Here is a 21,067-nt window from a genome sequence, read left to right as displayed (position 1 = left end):
ATTCCCATTTGAAATTTTGGAGTTGAATCCAAGATGGCGGCTTTCAAGATCGCCGCCATGTTTGTGGCATAGCCTATAAAGTTTCCCCCTTCCTGTTCCTCGTGTGTAGGGACTCTGTTTCCTTGTTTGCTACTCCATTTGAATGTTATGAGGGTGTTTCCTGACTTTTGGACCACCCTGTGTAGCTATCGCACCCAACAGACAAGAATTAAGTGGTGAACTTGTAAACGATGTTTTTCAGAAAATCATTTAGTGGTTCTCTGCAAATGGGCTCTCATTAAACTTTGACAAAACATAGTACATACAGTTCCACACAGTAAATGGAATGACACCATTAATAAATATAGACTTTGATCAGAAATCTGTAGCTAAGGTAGAATATTCAAAATTTCTAGGTGTATGCATTGATGAGGGGTTGAACTAGAAAACACACACACTGAGGATCTACTGAAATGTTTGAGTTCAGCTACTTATGCTATTAGGGTCATTGCAAATTTTGGCGATATACATCTCAGTGAATTAGCTTAGCAAACAATGAAAATAGGTGTTATTTTCATTCTTTGCTTTTGTATGGCATCATATTCTGAGGTAACTCATAATTGAGTAAAAGAGTGTTCATTGCACAAAAGCGTGTAATCAGAATAATTGTTGGAGCTCATCCGAGATCATCCTGCAGACACTTATTTAAAGAGCTAGAGATCTTCACTGTAGACTCACAATATATAATGTCTGCTTGTGTCGGTGTATGTGCGGATGGATATGTGTGTGTGGGCGCGCGCGCGAGCGAGCGAGTGTATACCTGTCCTTTTTTCCCCTGTAAGGTAAGTCTTTCCGCTCCCGGGATTGGAATGACTCCTTACCCTCTCCCTTAAAACCCACATCCTTTCGTCTTTCCCTCTCCTTCCCTCTTTCCTGATGAGGCAACAGTTTGTTACGAAAGCTTGAATTTCATGTGTTTGTTTGTGTGTCTATCGACCTGCCAGCACTCGGTAAGTCACATCATCTGTGTGTTTTTTTTCCACACATGCTCAGCAGGGGGTAAATTATGCTACCAGAAAAGTCTTTGGTCACTTACCTAATAGCATCAAAAGTCTGACAGATAGCCATATAGCATTTAAAAGGAAATTAAAAGAATTTCTTAATGGCAACTCTTTCTATTCATTAGATGAATTTTTGGATATAGCAAGCGGGTAATTTCCCCAACCCCCCACAAAAAAAATTAAAAATATTAAGTGTCATGTAATTTTTTGTGTAATGAAACATCTTGTATAGACACCTTTTATTAACCTGACATGTTCCACATCATTACGAAGTGTCATATTCATGATCTATGAAACAAGTACTAATCTATTCAACTGCGACTCCCCCTGGGCTGCGACTGTTGGCTCGGTGACTCACTGGATGACAGACTGGAACTGACTGATCTACACTGGCGGCGCATTTCTTGAGTCTGTGTTTTGCCCCTATCGATCGATCTCGCAACCTCTGCTGCCTGGTGTGCTGGTGAAAACAGATAATGTTTGAAGTACAAAAATTTTTATAGTATAAAAACTGAAAACTTCCTTACTATTACAGCACATTTTAAATGTTATAAATTCGACAAAATTTTTGAACACTTTGGTGACATTGCTTGTACAATTAATAAGAAAAAATAGTTTTTGTTGACACTGAGAGGACCAGAAAAGTTAAAATGAAGAGTTGGAACATATTTTCCATTGACTAGAGAAATTAAGTCATTATTTTTGTTAGATATTTCTGTTGGTATTTTGGAGGCTTGCACAACTTTCCAGTAACAAATGATTTTCTATTTTCCAGCAGATTATATTTTTGTATTTCATGACTATCTCCTCAGTTTACTCTGCCTTTCATGGTTTGACTCAATTTTCTTTCTGTCGACTTCTCTTTGGAATATTTTTGCGGCTTGATAATCTTCACTAAAAAAATTTTACAATAACTTGAAGGGGTCTTCATGAATCATGAACTGTTTTAAATTTTCAACGGGATTTTTTTAAGATCTCTGTTCATCATGAAATGCTTATCTAGTTTACTCAAAAGGTTTTTAAAATCAGTGAAATCGTATGATGATGCAAAGACATCATGAAATTGTGGATTTTTCTTCATGCTTGTAATCTACTGAACAGTGATGGGAAACAGACATTGCTTCCTCACTTCATGTCCATTTCATTTGGCAAATATACTCATCTCCATTTCTTGTACGCTCTTTCATGAAGTATTTAGTTTTTTAAAGGATGAGAATTGTCTGAGTAAAATATAAAGTCTGCAGAATCTCCTACATGTGAATTGACCATCTTTACAATAAATTTGTACATGGGTGTTGAAATTTCCCTTCACTTCCATCTTCCACATGCCACATACAGCAAGTTCCTTGTTTCACTTTATAGTCAAATATTGTGATATTGTTAAGTTCTGCAAACTCGCTTGAATCTGTGTTGGCCACAAAGATGTATTGAATTTAATTTTGAATATTTTTGAAAATGTAGAGAGATTAGCATTGTCTCCATAGATAATTGCTATAGTTCTTCCTCCTATAAACTTGTGGGACTTCTGCGTTGGTAGATAATGATTCTCAATGCATGGGACTGATTTAATAGGTGTGTGCATGTAATTTTTAGCATTGCCGCCAACTGAGAAAGGATTATCTTGTTTGTCCCGAAGATCTACTGCAGATTCACCTTTAATTTTTTCAAAGTTGAATTGTCAGTTAATATCAAAGCATGCATGTAATAAAAACTTTCAGACACTCAGTTGTTGTCCATTATTTCAAAAATATAAACAAGGGTTATCCTTTGTCTTTCTTAGGATACTTCTACTGATGTTTTATTTCAACAGTATGGCCTCCGATATATTCATGTTTGCTTAGACAAATCCTCTGTCTTCCAGTAATTAGAAACCATCAATATCCTGCCCTCTTCTGTAAACAATTTTGAATACAGTTTTACGTGGTTGGCTTAATACTTTTTATATACAAGAACTCTTGGTCTGAAATATTTAATGAGCTTTATATATGCTTATGTTTGGAAGGATGGTTTTCTTCTTTCCCTTATTGTTTACATAATATTTGGCAGCCCAGTTTTTGTCATCATTGATACTAGTTCGAACGAAAAGTTGATCACAATCCATGTGACAGTTCTCTTTCAATAGTTGATGCTCAGAAGTAAAAAAAAACTTCATGCATTCTGTACTTTTCAGTGGAATCTTGATAGGAGCTCAGTGATTTTAGTCTGCTGTGCATCCTTTTATTGTCACTGTGGTCTCCAAATGAATTGTATTCTTCTTCTGCTGTTGATATATTGGTACATTGAAAGTCGAAATCAGCATCTCCTATTTTGTAATCAGTATTAAAGACTTCTTGGATACTGCTTGATTGGAAGTGTGTTATTTCATTTCAGTATTTGTCAATGATATGGCAGAAATTGTTTTCTCAAAAGAATAGAGTTCTGCTCAGTTACGAATTGCAAGTACTGAGCATATTCATAATTGAATAGCAGACAAAATTCCCCCCTATCAATCTGCTTATTAAAATTAAAGCAAGCATGCTTAACAAAACTTTCAATGTTTTCATCTTTTTCTTTCATCTTAAGCAGTCAATCTGGTTCTTGATGGTCCTCAGTGTTTTGTCCTTGGAAATTAAAACCATTTTTTCAGCCTCTTTTGTGAGGCATGGGATTGTTGATATGCGTTATGTCTAAAAATGTGAAGAAAGAAAAATAAAAGGAACGTTTCTGTGCGGCATGTAACATACGTTTACCTTCCAATTGTAGACACCAAGTTCAAATGGTGTCTCAGCGAGATTATTTGTAGTATCTAACAGTTCTGGGAACATAGTAGTTCGCAGTGATGACAAAGGAGGTAGAAACATAATATGTGTGAGTGTAGTTTGGTGCAAATTGCATTATTATCTGAGCTTTGGATCACGAAATTTAAATTTCTGTTAAGCACAGGAATCAAAATTTCCTGTAGCACGCAATGTCTAAAGGCATCCAGTAGAGTCGAACAAATGGGTCCAAAGGAACAACTAGGGAGATGTTCTTTCGTAGTTCTCTTCTGTCATGTCTGGTCTCATTCTGTGGAACATTGTTCACAGTTCACTTCTGTCATGTCTGGTCTCATTCCGTGGAACATTGTTCACAGTTCACTTCAGCTAGTCTCGTTCTCTCGCCTCGATCTCACTTGACTGGTTTTGCTCTTTTTTTGTATAGCCACTCGTTCCATGTCAATTTTTTAAATTATGTACTTTATACAAAAATTAACTTGTATGTAATACATATATATTTTTCTGGAAACATGAAGAGAATTCTACATATCTCTGTCATTTTGATGGACTGCAGAACATCATTTATCAGAGGAAAGTTGTTTTATGTTGACCAATTAAACGAGCAGCCATTGCTTTTTATTTCATACGTTCTTTCGTTTGTTTGATTTGGCAACTAGTTTTTAAGATAACTTTAATAATTTTTTTAACTGTGAATGTAAAAATGTTTACATAAAACTTGCAATTTTCACATTTTTTCTAAAAATGAAACATGACACTTAATGAGGCTCTTATTTTTCAAGCTGAGCCAGGTAATTTACTACTTTTAATTCAGTAACTAGGTGTAGAATGTTAGCAACTTGACACTGTGAAGAATCTGCCTGAAGCAAGATCAACACATTTCCTCTATCAACCTAGATTGGCAGCCAGGGTATTACACATCAAGGATGATGCTGTAGAAAGTATGTATTGGTCTGCCAAAGTAATTATACTTGAGGTGGCCTTTGAAGCACTGGTAAAGGTGGGGGCGGGGGGGGGGGGGGTGATGGGAAAGGAGGAATCAATGGTGGAATATAGGAGAGAAATTGGTGAAAATGAAAAAGGAGGCTTATAATAAATAGCTCAGCACTTGGCTTGATGAAGTCCATAAAACATATGAAGCTAAACAGAAAGAAACACAAAGGGCCATTACTAAAGCATAAAATGAGGTGTGCTGAAAGTCAGAGAGGATATAAACAAAAACTTAGATGGTAGTAGAGCAAGCAGGGTGGTGGTGGTGATGGTGGTGATGGTTCGAAAAGTGCTGAGATTCCTCTTATAAGCTTAGGAGTGGGTTAAGTATTACCAAGCGCTGCTCACAGAGAAAAGAAGCCAATTTATACAAGACATGTTAAACTTGATGGAAGAAGATAAATATCCATGTCCACGACAGATAACCTCGCAAGAAATTTGTAAAGCTGTGAAAAATGGAAAAGCACTGGGGCCAATTGGAATAAAGTTATAAATGATAAAGGCAGCTCCTATACACTTGATAGCCATAAGTTCCAGCATTCCTCCACAAATCCTCTTGCAGATGTTTTAAAACTTCGAAAAAAATACTTAAGTCTGACATTCTGCCAGGAAGTACAAATTTTCGATGCACAATTTCATGTACATAAAAGGTACTACGACCATCGTCTGAACATTCGACCGCAAACTGTCGCTTGCTGGGTTTTCGTGTCATATCCGTAACACCAACTCTCATCACCTGTAATGGCTTTGTTCAAAAAGTTTTAATTACTTTCTCTGTTTTGAAGTCCTGACACATTCATGCGCGTTTTTTTTTTTTTTTTTTTTTTTTTTTTTTTTTTTTTTTGGGGGGGGGGGGGGGGGGGGGGGAAGGCGCGACAAATTTAGTGGCAACATGTCGCGTGTGCAAATCCTCACTCAAAATACGCTGGTTACCCTAGGTAGGTGTTGGAGTGGGAACTTTTCAAAATACGGTATCTCGTAAATGACTCGTACTAGAATCCTTCAACAAACACCACTGAAATTCCAATTTACCCTACTTTTAGTTTGTTGGTGTTAGTGTTCGTTGTTCCATTCAAAAAAAGTGTGTGTTTGCACGAAAAATACACTTCCAAGAATTATTACAGACACTCTACGGGCTAACAATACAAGCCTCTGACTAGCAATCCGTTCTGTGGAAATCGCACATGAATAGCACTTTCCATTTCTGCAATGTTTGCGGTCCAAGTTTTATATAATTCACTCTGTGTAAATTAAATTTTCAGTGTGCTTCGTATGTTATAACGGTTGAGAAATATCTTGTAAGGGGCCGGTTGTACAACGCCCGGTTAAATCAAAGGTTAGCTAACCACGGTATAACTTTGACAGCGCGTTGTACGCATGGAGGTGGAATAAGGGGAGATGGCGCTACAGACTTACGCTGTACGTTGTTTTGAAGCCAGTGGGCGGGGCCTGCCGCCATCTTGGATCCCCCAAAACATTAGCAGACGAGTGTTTACAATTGCTTCTTGTTTGTTATTTCTGTCGTGTGCACGCGATATTTATTTTATATAGTAAATGTTACACCTGTTTTAGTGAACGACACAGCATAAGGAACGCAACTTTAAACGTTTTTCTGGTCTTAAATGCGTATTCGATACAGTAATACGACACGAAAATATGTCGCTTCTGTCCTCAGTACTGTAATTCCTTTTTGTTTATACACTTGGAATAACCGAGAAGAGAAATATGAGCTACGGAAAGCGTGCTTTCATAATCCATTTGAATTCATTTTCATTGTGTTTGTGTCGATGATTGATAAAGCCAGAACACCAAAAGCAATGATTGATAGTTTAGAGGCACCAATTTGTAATCGTTGCATTTCCAAGTCAAATGCAAATTTTAAATGTCCAAATTTGCAAGAAACTTATCTTACTTCCTTTGCAAGTCCCATAGATGTATGCAGGGATGATATAAACAAGCCAGCTGTCACGTCAACAAAGTGAAAGATTCGTTAAATTACGATGGAAAAGAACGGAATTTAAGATTGTCAGGCCCATTGTAGTTTACACATCTGCATGGTTTTTAAATTGTACCTACCAAGTGACATTCAGTGTGGCAAATAACAGCAATTTACAGGGTAACACGACCGCACACTGATTGTCATTATCTAAATTGCCTGGACTTAGATAGGGAACTTTGCTTTAACAAATATGTAACCCTTTAAGTACTTATAATTTAACCACTGTAACAGGTGTTCCACACATTTTACTGAAGATTTAATTAACTACATGTAGTTACATTACATTTATATTAAATTATCGCATTTTAAAACATTAGCCCCCATTTCCAGGATATTTCTTGCCAGGACTTTTCAGTTACTTGGGAATAACCAAATAATGAAAACCAAGCTCACCTCCAGAGAGCTCTTTGCGTAGGATTGATAGGAAATCTAAAGTCAATTCATAGAAATAAAACCATACTGTACAAATTTACAGTGCATCAGAATTTCAAGTACTACATATAAGAAAATAACGCTTAAATATGTCCACTTACGAATGAAATGTGATTTGTTTAAACTTTAGACTGCAATTAGAACGATTAGTACACCCGTAAGCGATGTAGCAGTCATTTATCAAAACACTTCACGACTACACGGAATCAAACCACCAGTAGCGAATGCTTTGGGGTAGCTAACATGGCGGATCTTCACTTGGGTTGGCTTCAAGTTTGCGACGTCATGACATCTCCTCTTATTTTTACCTCCATGGTTGTACGATGCCTTTTTATTCTCTGGTTGGTTAACCCTGGAATAGCGATCTCGTTCAGTTAAGTTGGCGACAGCGGGAGAACACTCTGGGTGTTTTCGCGCGTTTTTGAAGTTTATTTACGTCTAGTCATCTGCAAAAAGAGCTAGATTAAAATTAGTGAAAAATGATCGAGAGCCCAAAACTATTCCCTGGAAGATATATTAAAGCTTGTCGATATCGTTCACGATTTCAGAAGCATAATAGAGAACAAGAAAACGCATGCAGTATCTTGTAGTGAAAAGGTCAGTCAAAACATTTAACTAAGCTTGTGATGTGTGTATAATGAAATATCTCTTGAAACTGGTTAAATGATTAGGTTTTCGTTGTTTGACCAATAAGATATCTTTCCAAATTTCAGAATAAAGCAGGGGAGAAAGTATGCGATCTCTATAATTAACGATCATCATCATGCAGAACCAGTGATCAGCTGCGACAGAAATGACACGCTAAAGAAAGAGACCAGAAAATATTGTGCTGCATTAAGGCAGCATAGGCTCCAGATTGTCGGTGGACCTTTTGTCGAACATAAATTTGTAGTTGTGTATACAAAAATACACAATTTAATTAAACTTTCTTCAGATGGCCGCACTAGTCATTTTGATTCTGATGCAACGTTTCTAGATAAGAATATTCCGTCCAATATGGTAGATGATGAATTTTTCGTAGGCAGATAATGTAGCAACTATTTTGAAAGGCAAGCAGCTTCTTGAAATAATGAACGTCATGTCATCTTTTCAGAGACTGCAATAACCACCGACAACACAGGCGTCACGGAGTTTAATTTAGAAATTAACATCTGGAATGGAATTTTTTAAATACATTGTGTAATGACTGTGTTGTTATAAAATCTGCAGTGTTTGTTACTCTTGATGATCAGCTGTTTGACCACTGCAGATTTTGTAATAACAACACAGTAATTACACAATGTATTTTTCAACCATCCGTGTGTATTACTTTTATTCCTTGATGATGGTTGAAAAAACCGAATCTAGCAGAGAATAAAGTTACAATGTACAGCTGATGGCAAGAAAATGCATTGTTTCAAATACGTAACAGCTGTTGACAGCTACCTTATCTTCACCCATCTGGAAGTCATATAAAGTATATACAGATAAACTGAAGAAGTCAAGATGTTTTCAGATGGGCTGGTGTGGATAACACTAATGTTGAGAAACACAACAGCTATGTTCCATAGTTTCCTGATAATATTAGTGTGTTCAACTTGGCTTGAGTAAGCGCAAATAGTTCAGACTTCAGTGAAGAATGGTGGGATTCAATGTTGTTGCTCTGAAGCAATAATGGGCCTCTCATCCAAATATATTCACTAAAGGCTGAAGTTGTTCTTATTAACTTATAAATAAATAAAAAAAATAAAGTTGTTCTGACACTGCTGTGGTATTTACAAAAAGAATCATTTCCAATAGAAAAAATTGTGTATAAATATTGACGTCATGTGTCTGAAATTGGGACACTACCGTCTTATCAAAGCGTTTTGCAACATGAGAATCTTCGTTTTGTTAAAACTGCCATACAAATAGTACCCATAAGTGGTGTGGGTTTTCGATTTCGTTAAGTCTATTATGGGACTGTCTTCTCAATAAAACGAGTCAATCCTTTCTACTACTGCAACAACTGTAACACACGCCAGATATGCAAGACTATTTTGGCACGAATAGTCGTTTTAATGTACCTAATTTAGAGAAATAACACAGTGGAATTCACGAAGTACGGAAAGGAAATACATTTTACACAGTTTAACAGTATTATCTTAGAAAACAGAGAAATAGTTTCACCTTCCACCCTATGTTTCCAGTTTCTGACGTACAAGATTGAAAAGACGAAGCACGGCTTCCTTTGACAAGCGAAATCTACTGATAAATTCTGAGTCGTCGAATTCATCAAAATAATTCGGGCGGCGTCTCACTTTCTTCTCCTTCCTCATTGTTATGAACACTTCAGCCAAAAACTCGTCACCGCTGTCTGAATCTATGGGTATTCCTGCCCTCTTTAAAACTTATTCCGTGGTTAAGCTCGCTAACCGGCCAGAAATCACCGCCTAAGCCATCCCCGAGTTTATTCTCAGGTTAGGCGTTAGCTCGGGGTCGTACAACGCGTTTCTCGCGCTATTCCGGGGTTAGAGCTTAACCAGCTGCTAACTGGGCGTTGTACAACCGCCCCAAGGTGCGCAATTACTGCGAAAAACAGTTTAGGAAAGCCAAAAATGGGTAATATTGTGTGATCATATTCTGTCATAAATGAGTGATGCTGTACTGAAACTTAGTGGGACCACGAAATGTGATGAAGCGATATTAGTTTCATGTATTTTGCTGTTTTCGTATTATGATGCCATTTTAAGGCAACTCTTAGTACGATTTGTTTTACTCACATGTCAGTTATTGACATAGCGATAGTAAAAACCTTCAGGACAACGTAAGGTGAAAGAAAATATCGTGTGTTCATCACAAAGCAATGAATAGGCTTAGAGCTGTGGGCCGATGGTAGTTTCACGTCCTGCTAATACATGTTTTCCGTCTTCACATTTCTAATAGATTCTGGGACTTTATTGTTATTGTAGTATGAATATGTTCTGAAATATTAGATTTGTGCTCTTAGGAATGAACTAATAAAACGTGAAACTGCAAAGGCTTTTAAGGATATTTGGTTGTTGCAAGTTATGAAGGTGCAGTTAAGCCAGAAGCTAAGAAGACAGTTAACAGTTTACATGCCAGTGGAGCTCTTTTTACCTAACTCAACAGGTGGCACAGAGCACACCTACCTTCCTTTCTTTCTTTCTTTTCTTTTCTCTTTTCCTTTCTCTTTTCCTTTCTCTTTTCCTTTCTCTTTTCCTTTCTCTCTTCCTCTTGTCTCTTCCTCTTGTCTCTTCCTCTTGTCTCTTCCTCTTGTCTCTTCCTCTTGTCTCTTCCTCTTGTCTCTTCCTCTTGTCTCTTCCTCTTGTCTCTTCCTCTTGTCTCTTCCTCTTGTCTCTTCCTCTTGTCTCTTCCTCTTGTCTCTTCCTCTTGTCTCTTCCTCTTGTCTCTTCCTCTTGTCTCTTCCTCTTGTCTCTTCCTCTTGTCTCTTCCTCTTGTCTCTTCCTCTTGTCTCTTCCTCTTGTCTCTTCCTCTTGTCTCTTCCTCTTGTCTCTTCCTCTTGTCTCTTCCTCTTGTCTCTTCCTCTTGTCTCTTCCTCTTGTCTCTTCCTCTTGTCTCTTCCTCTTGTCTCTTCCTCTTGTCTCTTCCTCTTGTCTCTTCCTCTTGTCTCTTCCTCTTGTCTCTTCCTCTTGTCTCTTCCTCTTGTCTCTTCCTCTTGTCTCTTCCTCTTGTCTCTTCCTCTTGTCTCTTCCTCTTGTCTCTTCCTCTTGTCTCTTCCTCTTGTCTCTTCCTCTTGTCTCTTCCTCTTGTCTCTTCCTCTTGTCTCTTCCTCTTGTCTCTTCCTCTTGTCTCTTCCTCTTGTCTCTTCCTCTTGTCTCTTCCTCTTGTCTCTTCCTCTTGTCTCTTCCTCTTGTCTCTTCCTCTTGTCTCTTCCTCTTGTCTCTTCCTCTTGTCTCTTCCTCTTGTCTCTTCCTCTTGTCTCTTCCTCTTGTCTCTTCCTCTTGTCTCTTCCTCTTGTCTCTTCCTCTTGTCTCTTCCTCTTGTCTCTTCCTCTTGTCTCTTCCTCTTGTCTCTTCCTCTTGTCTCTTCCTCTTGTCTCTTCCTCTTGTCTCTTCCTCTTGTCTCTTCCTCTTGTCTCTTCCTCTTGTCTCTTCCTCTTGTCTCTTCCTCTTGTCTCTTCCTCTTGTCTCTTCCTCTTGTCTCTTCCTCTTGTCTCTTCCTCTTGTCTCTTCCTCTTGTCTCTTCCTCTTGTCTCTTCCTCTTGTCTCTTCCTCTTGTCTCTTCCTCTTGTCTCTTCCTCTTGTCTCTTCCTCTTGTCTCTTCCTCTTGTCTCTTCCTCTTGTCTCTTCCTCTTGTCTCTTCCTCTTGTCTCTTCCTCTTGTCTCTCCCTCTTGTCTCTCCCTCTTGTCTCTCCCTCTTGTCTCTCCCTCTTGTCTCTCCCTCTTGTCTCTCCCTCTTGTCTCTCCCTCTTGTCTCTCCCTCTTGTCTCTCCCTCTTGTCTCTCCCTCTTGTCTCTCCCTCTTGTCTCTCACTCTTGTCTCTCACTCTTGTCTCTCACTCTTGTCTCTCACTCTTGTCTCTCACTCTTGTCTCTCACTCTTGTCTCTCACTCTTGCCTCTCACTCTTGCCTCTCACTCTTGCCTCTCACTCTTGCCTCTCACTCTTGCCTCTCACTCTTGCCTCTCACTCTTGCCTCTCACTCTTGCCTCTCACTCTTGCCTCTCACTCTTGCCTCTCACTCTTGCCTCTCACTCTTGCCTCTCACTCTTGCCTCTCACTCTTGCCTCTCACTCTTGCCTCTCACTCTTGCCTCTCACTCTTGCCTCTCACTCTTGCCTCTCACTCTTGCCTCTCACTCTTGCCTCTCACTCTTGCCTCTCACTCTTGCCTCTCACTCTTGCCTCTCACTCTTGCCTCTCACTCTTGCCTCTCACTCTTGCCTCTCACTCTTGCCTCTCACTCTTGCCTCTCACTCTTGCCTCTCACTCTTGCCTCTCACTCTTGCCTCTCACTCTTGCCTCTCACTCTTGCCTCTCACTCTTGCCTCTCACTCTTGCCTCTCACTCTTGCCTCTTCCCCTTGTCTCGTCTCCTCCTTTCCTTTCCAGCCAATGAGCAACGAATTATCTGACATCTGCGAGATGCAGATGTGATGTTTAATGGAGATATAATAATGGTGCACAGTGCTACAGACATAAGCCAGATTCACGCACGCATCTAATGTGGCGCCACAGCTTGTAGCTTGGTGTAGTGGCATCGTGAGCTACCGTTCACACAGGACGCCACAAATTCTACGTGGTTGCACAGCTTGCAAAGCGACATCAACTAAAATAATACGCGCGGGTATGAACGTTATAGTGCCTTAGTGCTGCGACAAGAGTTAAATAAAAGGAAGACGAAATCCGAATGCTGGATCTGAAAATAGATCCACACAGGAATAAATTGGGGGGAAACAAAAAGACATTTATAAAAGAAATAATTCTCATAGATTTAAATGCTGTCTGCAGTGACAACATCATAGCTGACATGTAAATATAATTTGCAGACACGCAAATTTTCCAGGATTTTACACTCTATTTATTCGTTGATATAGGTATTTCGAATAACTAATTTTTGGTTTAACAGCTGCGACATGACACACTACAGCTTTTTCCTCCATGTAATTAACAATTTATCCAATGTCTGGCTTTACAAATTACGAAGTTTTTGTGACTCGCGTTTCTGGCTATATGTTCTCTCTCTCTCTCTCTCTCTCTCTCTCTCTCTCTCTCTCTCTCTCTCTCTCTCTCTCTCTCTCTCTCTCTCAAGTGTATTACTCAAATATTGGTTTATACTTTCCATTTTTTACAGAAACAAAATAAAACACGCGAAAATCTAATGGAGTAAAACAGCAATTACTACACGGTAACTGCGACAGAATGCTCGTGTTTCGAAACAGTGCCACCAGGGAGCAGTGGTAGTAGGAAAGTGGCGCAACAAAGTACACTCCTGGAAATTGAAATAAGAACACCGTGAATTCATTGTCCCAGGAAGGGGAAACTTTATTGACACATTCCTGGGGTCAGATACATCACATGATCACACTGACAGATCCACAGGCACATAGACACAGGCAACAGAGCATGCACAATGTCGGCACTAGTACAGTGTATATCCACCTTTCGCAGCAATGCAGGCTGCTATTCTCCCATGGAGACGATCGTAGAGATGCTGGATGTAGTCCTGTGGAACGGCTTGCCATGCCATTTCCACCTGGCGCCTCAGTTGGACCAGCGTTCGTGCTGGACGTGCAGACCGCGTGAGACGACGCTTCATCCAGTCCCAAACATGCTCAATGGGGGACAGATCCGGAGATCTTGCTGGCCAGGGTAGTTGACTTACACCTTCTAGAGCACGTTGGGTGGCACGGGATACATGCGAACGTGCATTGTCCTGTTGGAACAGCAAGTTCCCTTGCCGGTCTAGGAATGGTAGAACGATGGGTTCGATGACGGTTTGGATGTACCGTGCACTATTCAGTGTCCCCTCGACGATCACCAGTGGTGTACAGCCAGTGTAGAAGATCGCTCCCCACACCATGATGCCGGTTCACGTCCACGCTGTCGCGGCATGCTACCAGTGTTAAAGACTGCGATGGAGCTCCATATGCCACGGCAAACTGGCTGACACTGACGGCGGCGGTGCACAAATGCTGCGCAGCTAGCGCCATTCGACGGCCAACACCGCGGTTCCTGGTGTGTCCGCTGTGCCGTGCGTGTGATCATTGCTTGTACAGCCCTCTCGCAGTGTCCGGAGCAAGTATGGTGGGTCTGACACACCGGTGTCAATGTGTTCTTTTTTCCATTTCCAGGAGTGTATATCCAAGCTGTACTTCTTGTGGCGTGACAAAAGTTGTGTGGCTGAAGTTGCGCCACTAAAAACTGGGAGCCCCAACTGGCAACTGCAATGGTTTTCTTGTGCGTGTAAATGCAGCCACATGCTGTACATTACCTTAATGGGGAAAACCACATCAGGAGGCAGTTGGACACTGATTTTTAATTAGAATTTAATCAAATTTTAATTAGAATTTAATCAAATTTTGACATTTAATTTATATTTCGAACAGTTTTTGTGAATTTTTTTGAATAATTTCAGCTAAAAATAAGTTATACTGTGCTGTCTACTGAAGGTTGTGAGTGTAGTTCTCCAATTGCGTGCAGTGTAGCCATTCCAATTTTCATCTGAAACCGAAAAGATTTTGAATTTACATTAATAACTTATTTTCTATGAATATGAACCTAAATACAGGTGAACATAATGAAAATTAAAAATTTTGCTGGAGTTGGAACAATTTACTTCGATTTTCACCTCTAATTATGCAAAGAAAAATACCCTTAAATCATGATATCATCTGACAAGTTGATTTATATAATACGTAATTTTATAAAGAATCATACTATAAATTTTCATAATGATCGCTTTTATACTTTGAGTTAGACTGCACGCAAATGTGAAGTCATTTTGAGACAAACGCATTTGAAAAATACATTCTAGCAAACTGGAAATTCAAGGAAATTAACAATAACATAAAATTCTTACCGATTAATCTGAGATTCCAGCACCATATAGTAATCCTACTTCCGTCCGAAGTAGCCGAGCGGTTGTAGGCACTGCAGTCTGGAACCGCAAGACCGCTATGTCGCAGGTTCGAATTCTGCCTCGGGCATGGATGTTTGTGATGTACATGCTAAATATTTTGACTAGAAATTTTAATAGTGCTGTTGTGAATAATAAAAATCCAGAAAGAAATTTTAAGACTTTTTCTAGTCTTAAATCCATATTTGATCCTTCACTAAGACACATTTCGCTTCGTTAATGTAACTTTCTTTTCGTTATAAGTGTCGAATAACAAGGAAGAGAAGTATGTGATACGAGAAGTTTACTTCCACAATCCAGCATTTTCCTTAATACGTTTTACCAAAGCTGATGCTCAGTTTATGCCCTCTTGCCGAAAGTGGTGAGATCGTATTTCGCTTTATTTGGCCAGTTTCCAATCTTCCCTTCTCAGAGTTCATCCAGGGAGCTTTTCGAAGTCTAAAGCCAAATAACAAGAACAAAACTGCTACATTAAAAAGACACAGCACAGCCAAATTTCATGTATATAATAGCAAATAACGCTTGGAAAAAGTCCACTCACTATTGAAATGTAATTAATTTGCACTTTAGACTATAACGAGAATTATTAGTACAACAGTAAATGCCGCAAGCTGGCATTTTCAATCAACACATTTCCCCAAAGAGCTAATGTTTGAGGGACTACCATGGTGGATGTCAGCTTAAACTTTTTGACATCTACAATATTCCTTGTTATATCTTCATGGATCTCTAATATCCAGGCCACTGAACAAGACTGTTCCTGCAACAAAACACAGGAAGTGACATAATACACAATCGTTAGCACATCAAGTTGAAGGTATTGTGGGTATTTGGGTATTATCTTCGAAAATTTTTGGCGGTTATCAAGGTCTGTGTTCGTTACTGTTTTCATCAAGATTCCTACATGTTGCACCAAACTGTTGTACCAACTCAGCAAAAGGCATCAAGCTATATAGAATTTTAAAATAGGAAAACAGGAGCGCGAAATGGCTGCAAAATTGTTCTGAAGAGAAATGGAATTGTGCTGTACAAGTAAAGCTATGTGAGATACGTTGTTAAAATAAATGACTGCAACTAGAATATCGTACTTCTATAGAATACAAATACATACGATTCAATTAGGCTTCATTCTCAATTCGAAATTAAGAGAGATTATGGGTGTTTCCAGCTTTTTCGCAGCCTTGCTTTCGAACAAATGGTGTTACATTTGCTGAAAATAAAATTTTAACTTCCATAAAGTTAAATTATATAATTACAGGAACTTAACAGTAAATGTGTTGTCATGTAGAGCATAGTACAAAATTTCACTGCTGTATCTTCAAAAGTGTGGATAAGGTGCATCTTTTAAATAATATGTGTTTTCAATGAGTGTCCTCACTTAAGAGAACTCTTTCAAATGTCACATACTTTTTTCATCGTGGTGTTGTGTAATCTGTTCGAAATGCTCACTCCAAAGTCATTTCTACTCTATGGAATCGACCATGGAGGTATAATATGAGTTGTCGTGTCACAAACCTGAAGGTGACATCTGCCATGTCAGTTGTTTTGAACATTAGGTTCTGGTGGAAGTGTTTCGATCAAAAATGCCAGACTGTGTCGTTTATGAATGTACTAATTGTTCTAAATATAGTCTAAACTGTGAAGGTCTCACATTTCATTCTTAAGAGAGGACATTCATAAAACTGACCGAAAATATAATGGACTAGAAGATCTCAAAATTTCAGTAATGAAATCGCATCTGAAGTACCTGAAAAACAGCTGTGTGATGCGACCTTCATGCCACACTCGCTTTTTGAAGCAACACTTTAATACTAGCTCAGTGAACAATAATTCCAAGGACTACCTTCAAGCATTCTATGGCTATCTGGTTGCTGTGATAATATTCTTTGGTTTTATAAATCACGCATGACTCTTTCCTTCATCTTAGGAATAATAACAAACCAGCTGCTTTGTTTATGAAGAAGAAATTCCTGTTTTGGCTACGCTACTGATGGATTTCATCCAGAATTGCAATTTATGATGGAGCTCTTGTTTTTAATGGTGGGAATGTAGGGAAGCTGAAGGTATTAGTTCTTGAAGGTATTTTTGTTCTGCAATTGTAACCACAAGGATGCATGATCTTTTTTTTACCTCAATAAAGCGAAATGTTTCTGGTGAAAAAAATCACGCATTTTTGTAGTTGCAATGACAGAAAAAAATACAATCAAGAATTTTAAACAACTATGGCCACACAAATAAAGAATTTGAAGGTATTAGAGAGAATGTGCTTTAAGATAGGAAATTTCACCCAAGACATTTTGAAAAAATATTTACAGCACCACTCTGCGGCTAAAAAGTAGATGAGATCTGGTAAGGCAAAGAAAACAGAAAATAAGAAGTCAAAACAGAGGTCTTGAAGGGAAAGAGGATCCTGAGTACAAATTGGCGTCCGTCTGAAGAGCTGACCTAAGAAAAAACTACATATTGCATTTCCAGAAAATTAATTTTTTAGTGTTTACATACCTTTTCCTTCGAATATATGGTTACAATTATGAAATTTTGTACACTTATTTCTGCAAATCCACTAAATGTTGTTCACAATTGACTCCATCCGAACAGACCTCGGAAGGCCAGATGGCACTGACTGGCCGCTGTGTCATCCAAGAGTGCTCGACAGACCTGGCCAGACAGCCATTCAAATTCTAGCCAAATCTGATATTGCTCAACCTCTGTGATCTGATGGGAACCACCGTTACTGATGCCACAAGACCATTGGCTGTTATATAATACTCACTAATTATTAAAATTCTCCTGTTTGATACATTGAAAACACCTCAAAGAGATTAAGCTGCTAAAATTTTGTAGAAATCTCTTGAATGGTGTGAGGAACATTATTTACTGAAAATAAAATTTTTAAATCCTATAAAAAAGATAATTATATATAATCCAAACAACTAAACAGTAAATATATTAATTTCATGTGAAGCATGGTACAAAATTTAAGTACCATATCTTGAAAATTGTGGATTTGATGCATATTAACATAGTTTCTGTTTTTCATGAACATCCTCCCTTAAGTGGACTCATTTAAGCATCACACACTTCTCTTATTGGTTATCCGAAATATATAACAGAAACGACGCGAAATACATCTTATTACTGAATCAAATATGCATTTCAATCCAGAGAAACGTCACAAAATACCTTTCTGACACTTTTATTCACAAAAGCACTGTACCATTTTCTGTTTAAAACAGCTGTTGCATGCACATGATAGGAATTAAGAGCAGGAAGCAACTGTCTGCTAATGTTTTCGGATAGTTAACATTGCAGGGCTGGCTTCAAAGCAAAGTACCGTATAAGTCTGTAGTGTCATCTTCCATGGAATCGACCATACAGTAGAAATATTTCTGGAGTGAGCATTCAGAGGCACAGGCCAATATTGTGTGGTCAACATACGTTGGTACCATGTTCATGTGGTTTTGGAACAGTGCTAGTTTGCCTGTAAAGCGCCCAGTACATTTAGAATATCATTACATCACTAGTACAGACTGATTCCCTTTGTAAGTTATGATATTTGGTACAGGCATGTTGTAGACACCATAAAAATTTGTATTCGATACCCAGAAAAACTAGACTCTTCACTTTGAACATAAAAAATAAGGCCCATTTTTTTGTTTTTCAGACAAGTGTCATAACTCAATTTACCTGTTTTTTATTTGTGTTACAGTCAGTGCTAATTTTCAGATTTATATGGCATCATTTTCCTGTTGCCGAAGCTGTCCTAATAATCTATAGCTTTGTAGGCGTTGTAAAACGAGTAGATGGTAGCCCACTTCCTTTGAAAGTGTCCTGGAAAACATAGTTTGCCAAATTTTAGTGACTATACCATTCATTATATTATATTTGTGTATTTATTTTTCGATTTTTTTTATGGTCTTGCATAATTTTGCTGACTGGTAACTCTTCGACACTTTTTAGCGCAATTTTTGTATAAGCTGCCATTAAATTATGGAATAAGTAATGTATACTATTATACACACCTCAAAAAAAATTTCCATCACCTTGGTTCCGAGAGTTGCGGAGCATGTACCGAAAATTGGAATAGAGATCATCATAAACATTTTCGCCCTTTTTATTGCTCATGAAAACCACACATTGCATGTTGTACCACCATACAGCGAGACCTACGGAGGTGATGGTCCAGATTGCTGTACACACTGGTACCTCTAATAGCCTGTAGCGCGTCCTCTTTCATTGATGCATCCTGTATTCGTCGTGTCATACCATCCACAAGTTCATCAAGGCACTGTTGATTCAGATTGTCCCACTCGTCAATGGTGATTCGATGTAGAACCTTCAGAGTGGCTGGTGGGTCATGTCATCCATAAACAGCCCTTTTCAATCTATCGCAGGTATGTTCGATAGGATTCATGCCTGGAGAACATGCTGGCCACTCTAGTCAAGCGATGTCATTATCCTGAAGGAAGTCATTCACAAGACGTGCATGAGGGGGCCTGAATTGTCGTCCATGAAGACGAATGCCTCGCCAATATGCTGTCGATAGGGTCGCATTATCGGTTGGAGGAGGGCATTCACGTATCGTACAGACGTTACGGCGCCCTCCGTGACCACCAGCAGCGTACGTTGGTCCCACATAATGCCACCCGAAAACAGCAGCTAACCTCCACCTTGCTGCACTTGCTGGACAGTGTGTCTAAGGTATTCAGCCTGACTGGGTTGCCTCCAAACACATCTTCGAAGATTGTCTTGTTGAAGGAACATGTGACACTCATCAGTGGAGAGAACGTGATGCCAACACTGAGCTGTCCATTCGGCATGTTGATGGACCCATCTATACGCACTGCATGGTGTCGTGGTTGCAAAGATGGACCTCGCCTTGGACATCGGGAGTGAAGTAGCGCATCATGCAGCCTATTGTGCACAGTTTGAGTAGTAACATGATGTTCTGTGGCTGCACAAAACGCATTATTCAACAATGTGGCGTTGCTGTCAGGGATTATCCGAGCCATAATCTGTAGGTAGCGGTCATCCACTGCAGCAGAGGCAGCGAGGTATGTCATCGACAGTTCCTGTGTCTCTCTATCTCCTCCACATCTGAACAACATCGGTTTGGTTCACTCCGAGATGCCTGGACACTTCCCTTATTGAGAGCCTTTTCTGGCACAAAGTAAGGACGCGGACGCGATCGAACCGCGGTATTGACCGTACAGGCATGGTTGAACTACAGCCAACATCACCCGTGTACCTCCTTCCTGGTGGAATGATAGGAACTGATCGGCTGTCGCACCCCCTTTGTCTAATAGGTACTACTCATGCAGAGTAGTTTACATCTTTGGGCGGGTATAGTGACATCTCAGAAAGGTGAAAGGGACTATGTCTGTGATACAAAATCCACAGTCAACGTCTGCAGGAGTTTGGGGAATCGGGAATGCAAAACTTTTTTTGATGCATGTATAGAGGCAAGTTGCAGTTTGACACTGTTACAAAAATCTTGAATGTTTCTTGACCTATTTACTTCAGATGCTTACACAATACTCGTATGAAAGTTCAGATAGAGTACACATTTTTAATGTGTATCGTACATGATAGGGAAGTGTTTTTAGCAAAAATCTCGAAAACTTTCTGACGATTTTAATTTCTTTGTTACAAAAATTAGGGCAGGCATATGCTGTACATTTTTGAATATACAGAGTGTTGCACATAAAACCGGCCCAAACCAGACTGCGAATGTGTGAGTCGCATTACTAGCTTGTCAGTCTCTTTGCTACCTTCAAACAGCAGCAATTTATTATTATTTCTTTTCTCTTAGCTTTAGCTTGTTTTGCTTCTTGTTTCGCTGAGACTAATCGTACTCCTTTTGATTTTTCTGAAGGTGACTCTGAGTTAGTTTCAGGCTTTAATATCGAATATAGTGCAGATGGCTTTACTTTAATTTTTTTAGCTCAGTATCCTAGAATTGGTTTTATAAGAATATTGTTAGCTTTAATTTTTTTAGGTGGTGATTTTTATTCTTTTATATTTTTTATTAACCTTGCTATTATATCTTTTGGTTTTCTTTGGATTAGAGGTACTTTATCATGGTTCCGTTATGATAAGTTGATATACTTAGCTTGAAAAAGTTTTTTACTTTTATCTTTAATTTTTTTTATTTTCTTTGTTGGTTTAGAATTTATTTATCTCATTTATTTAGTGAAATTTTTTAAGAAAAGGTAATAGAAGAGTTAAACTTCTAGTTTATGTTTTCAAAACATATTCTTTTCCTAAGCTAATTA

General features: G+C 38.8%; 1 protein-coding gene across 1 annotated transcript; it reads right to left on the bottom strand.

Annotated features, from left to right (window-relative positions):
* Nucleotides 1-10,341: 10,341 nt before the first annotated feature.
* LOC126427987 (golgin subfamily A member 6-like protein 22) lies at nucleotides 10,342-14,761 on the bottom strand. Its single transcript, XM_050089872.1, has 2 exons — nucleotides 14,736-14,761; nucleotides 10,342-11,677 (listed from the first exon to the last, which is right to left on the bottom strand). Exons 1-2 carry the CDS (start codon nucleotides 14,759-14,761, stop codon nucleotides 10,342-10,344), a joined length of 1,362 nt encoding a protein of 453 aa, XP_049945829.1.
* Nucleotides 14,762-21,067: the final 6,306 nt, after the last annotated feature.

The sequence above is a fragment of the Schistocerca serialis genome, chromosome 12, assembly GCF_023864345.2.
Source record: "Schistocerca serialis cubense isolate TAMUIC-IGC-003099 chromosome 12, iqSchSeri2.2, whole genome shotgun sequence".
NCBI classification, from domain to species: Eukaryota; Metazoa; Arthropoda; class Insecta; order Orthoptera; family Acrididae; genus Schistocerca; species Schistocerca serialis.
This window is presented reverse-complemented; position numbering and strand designations above follow the sequence as displayed.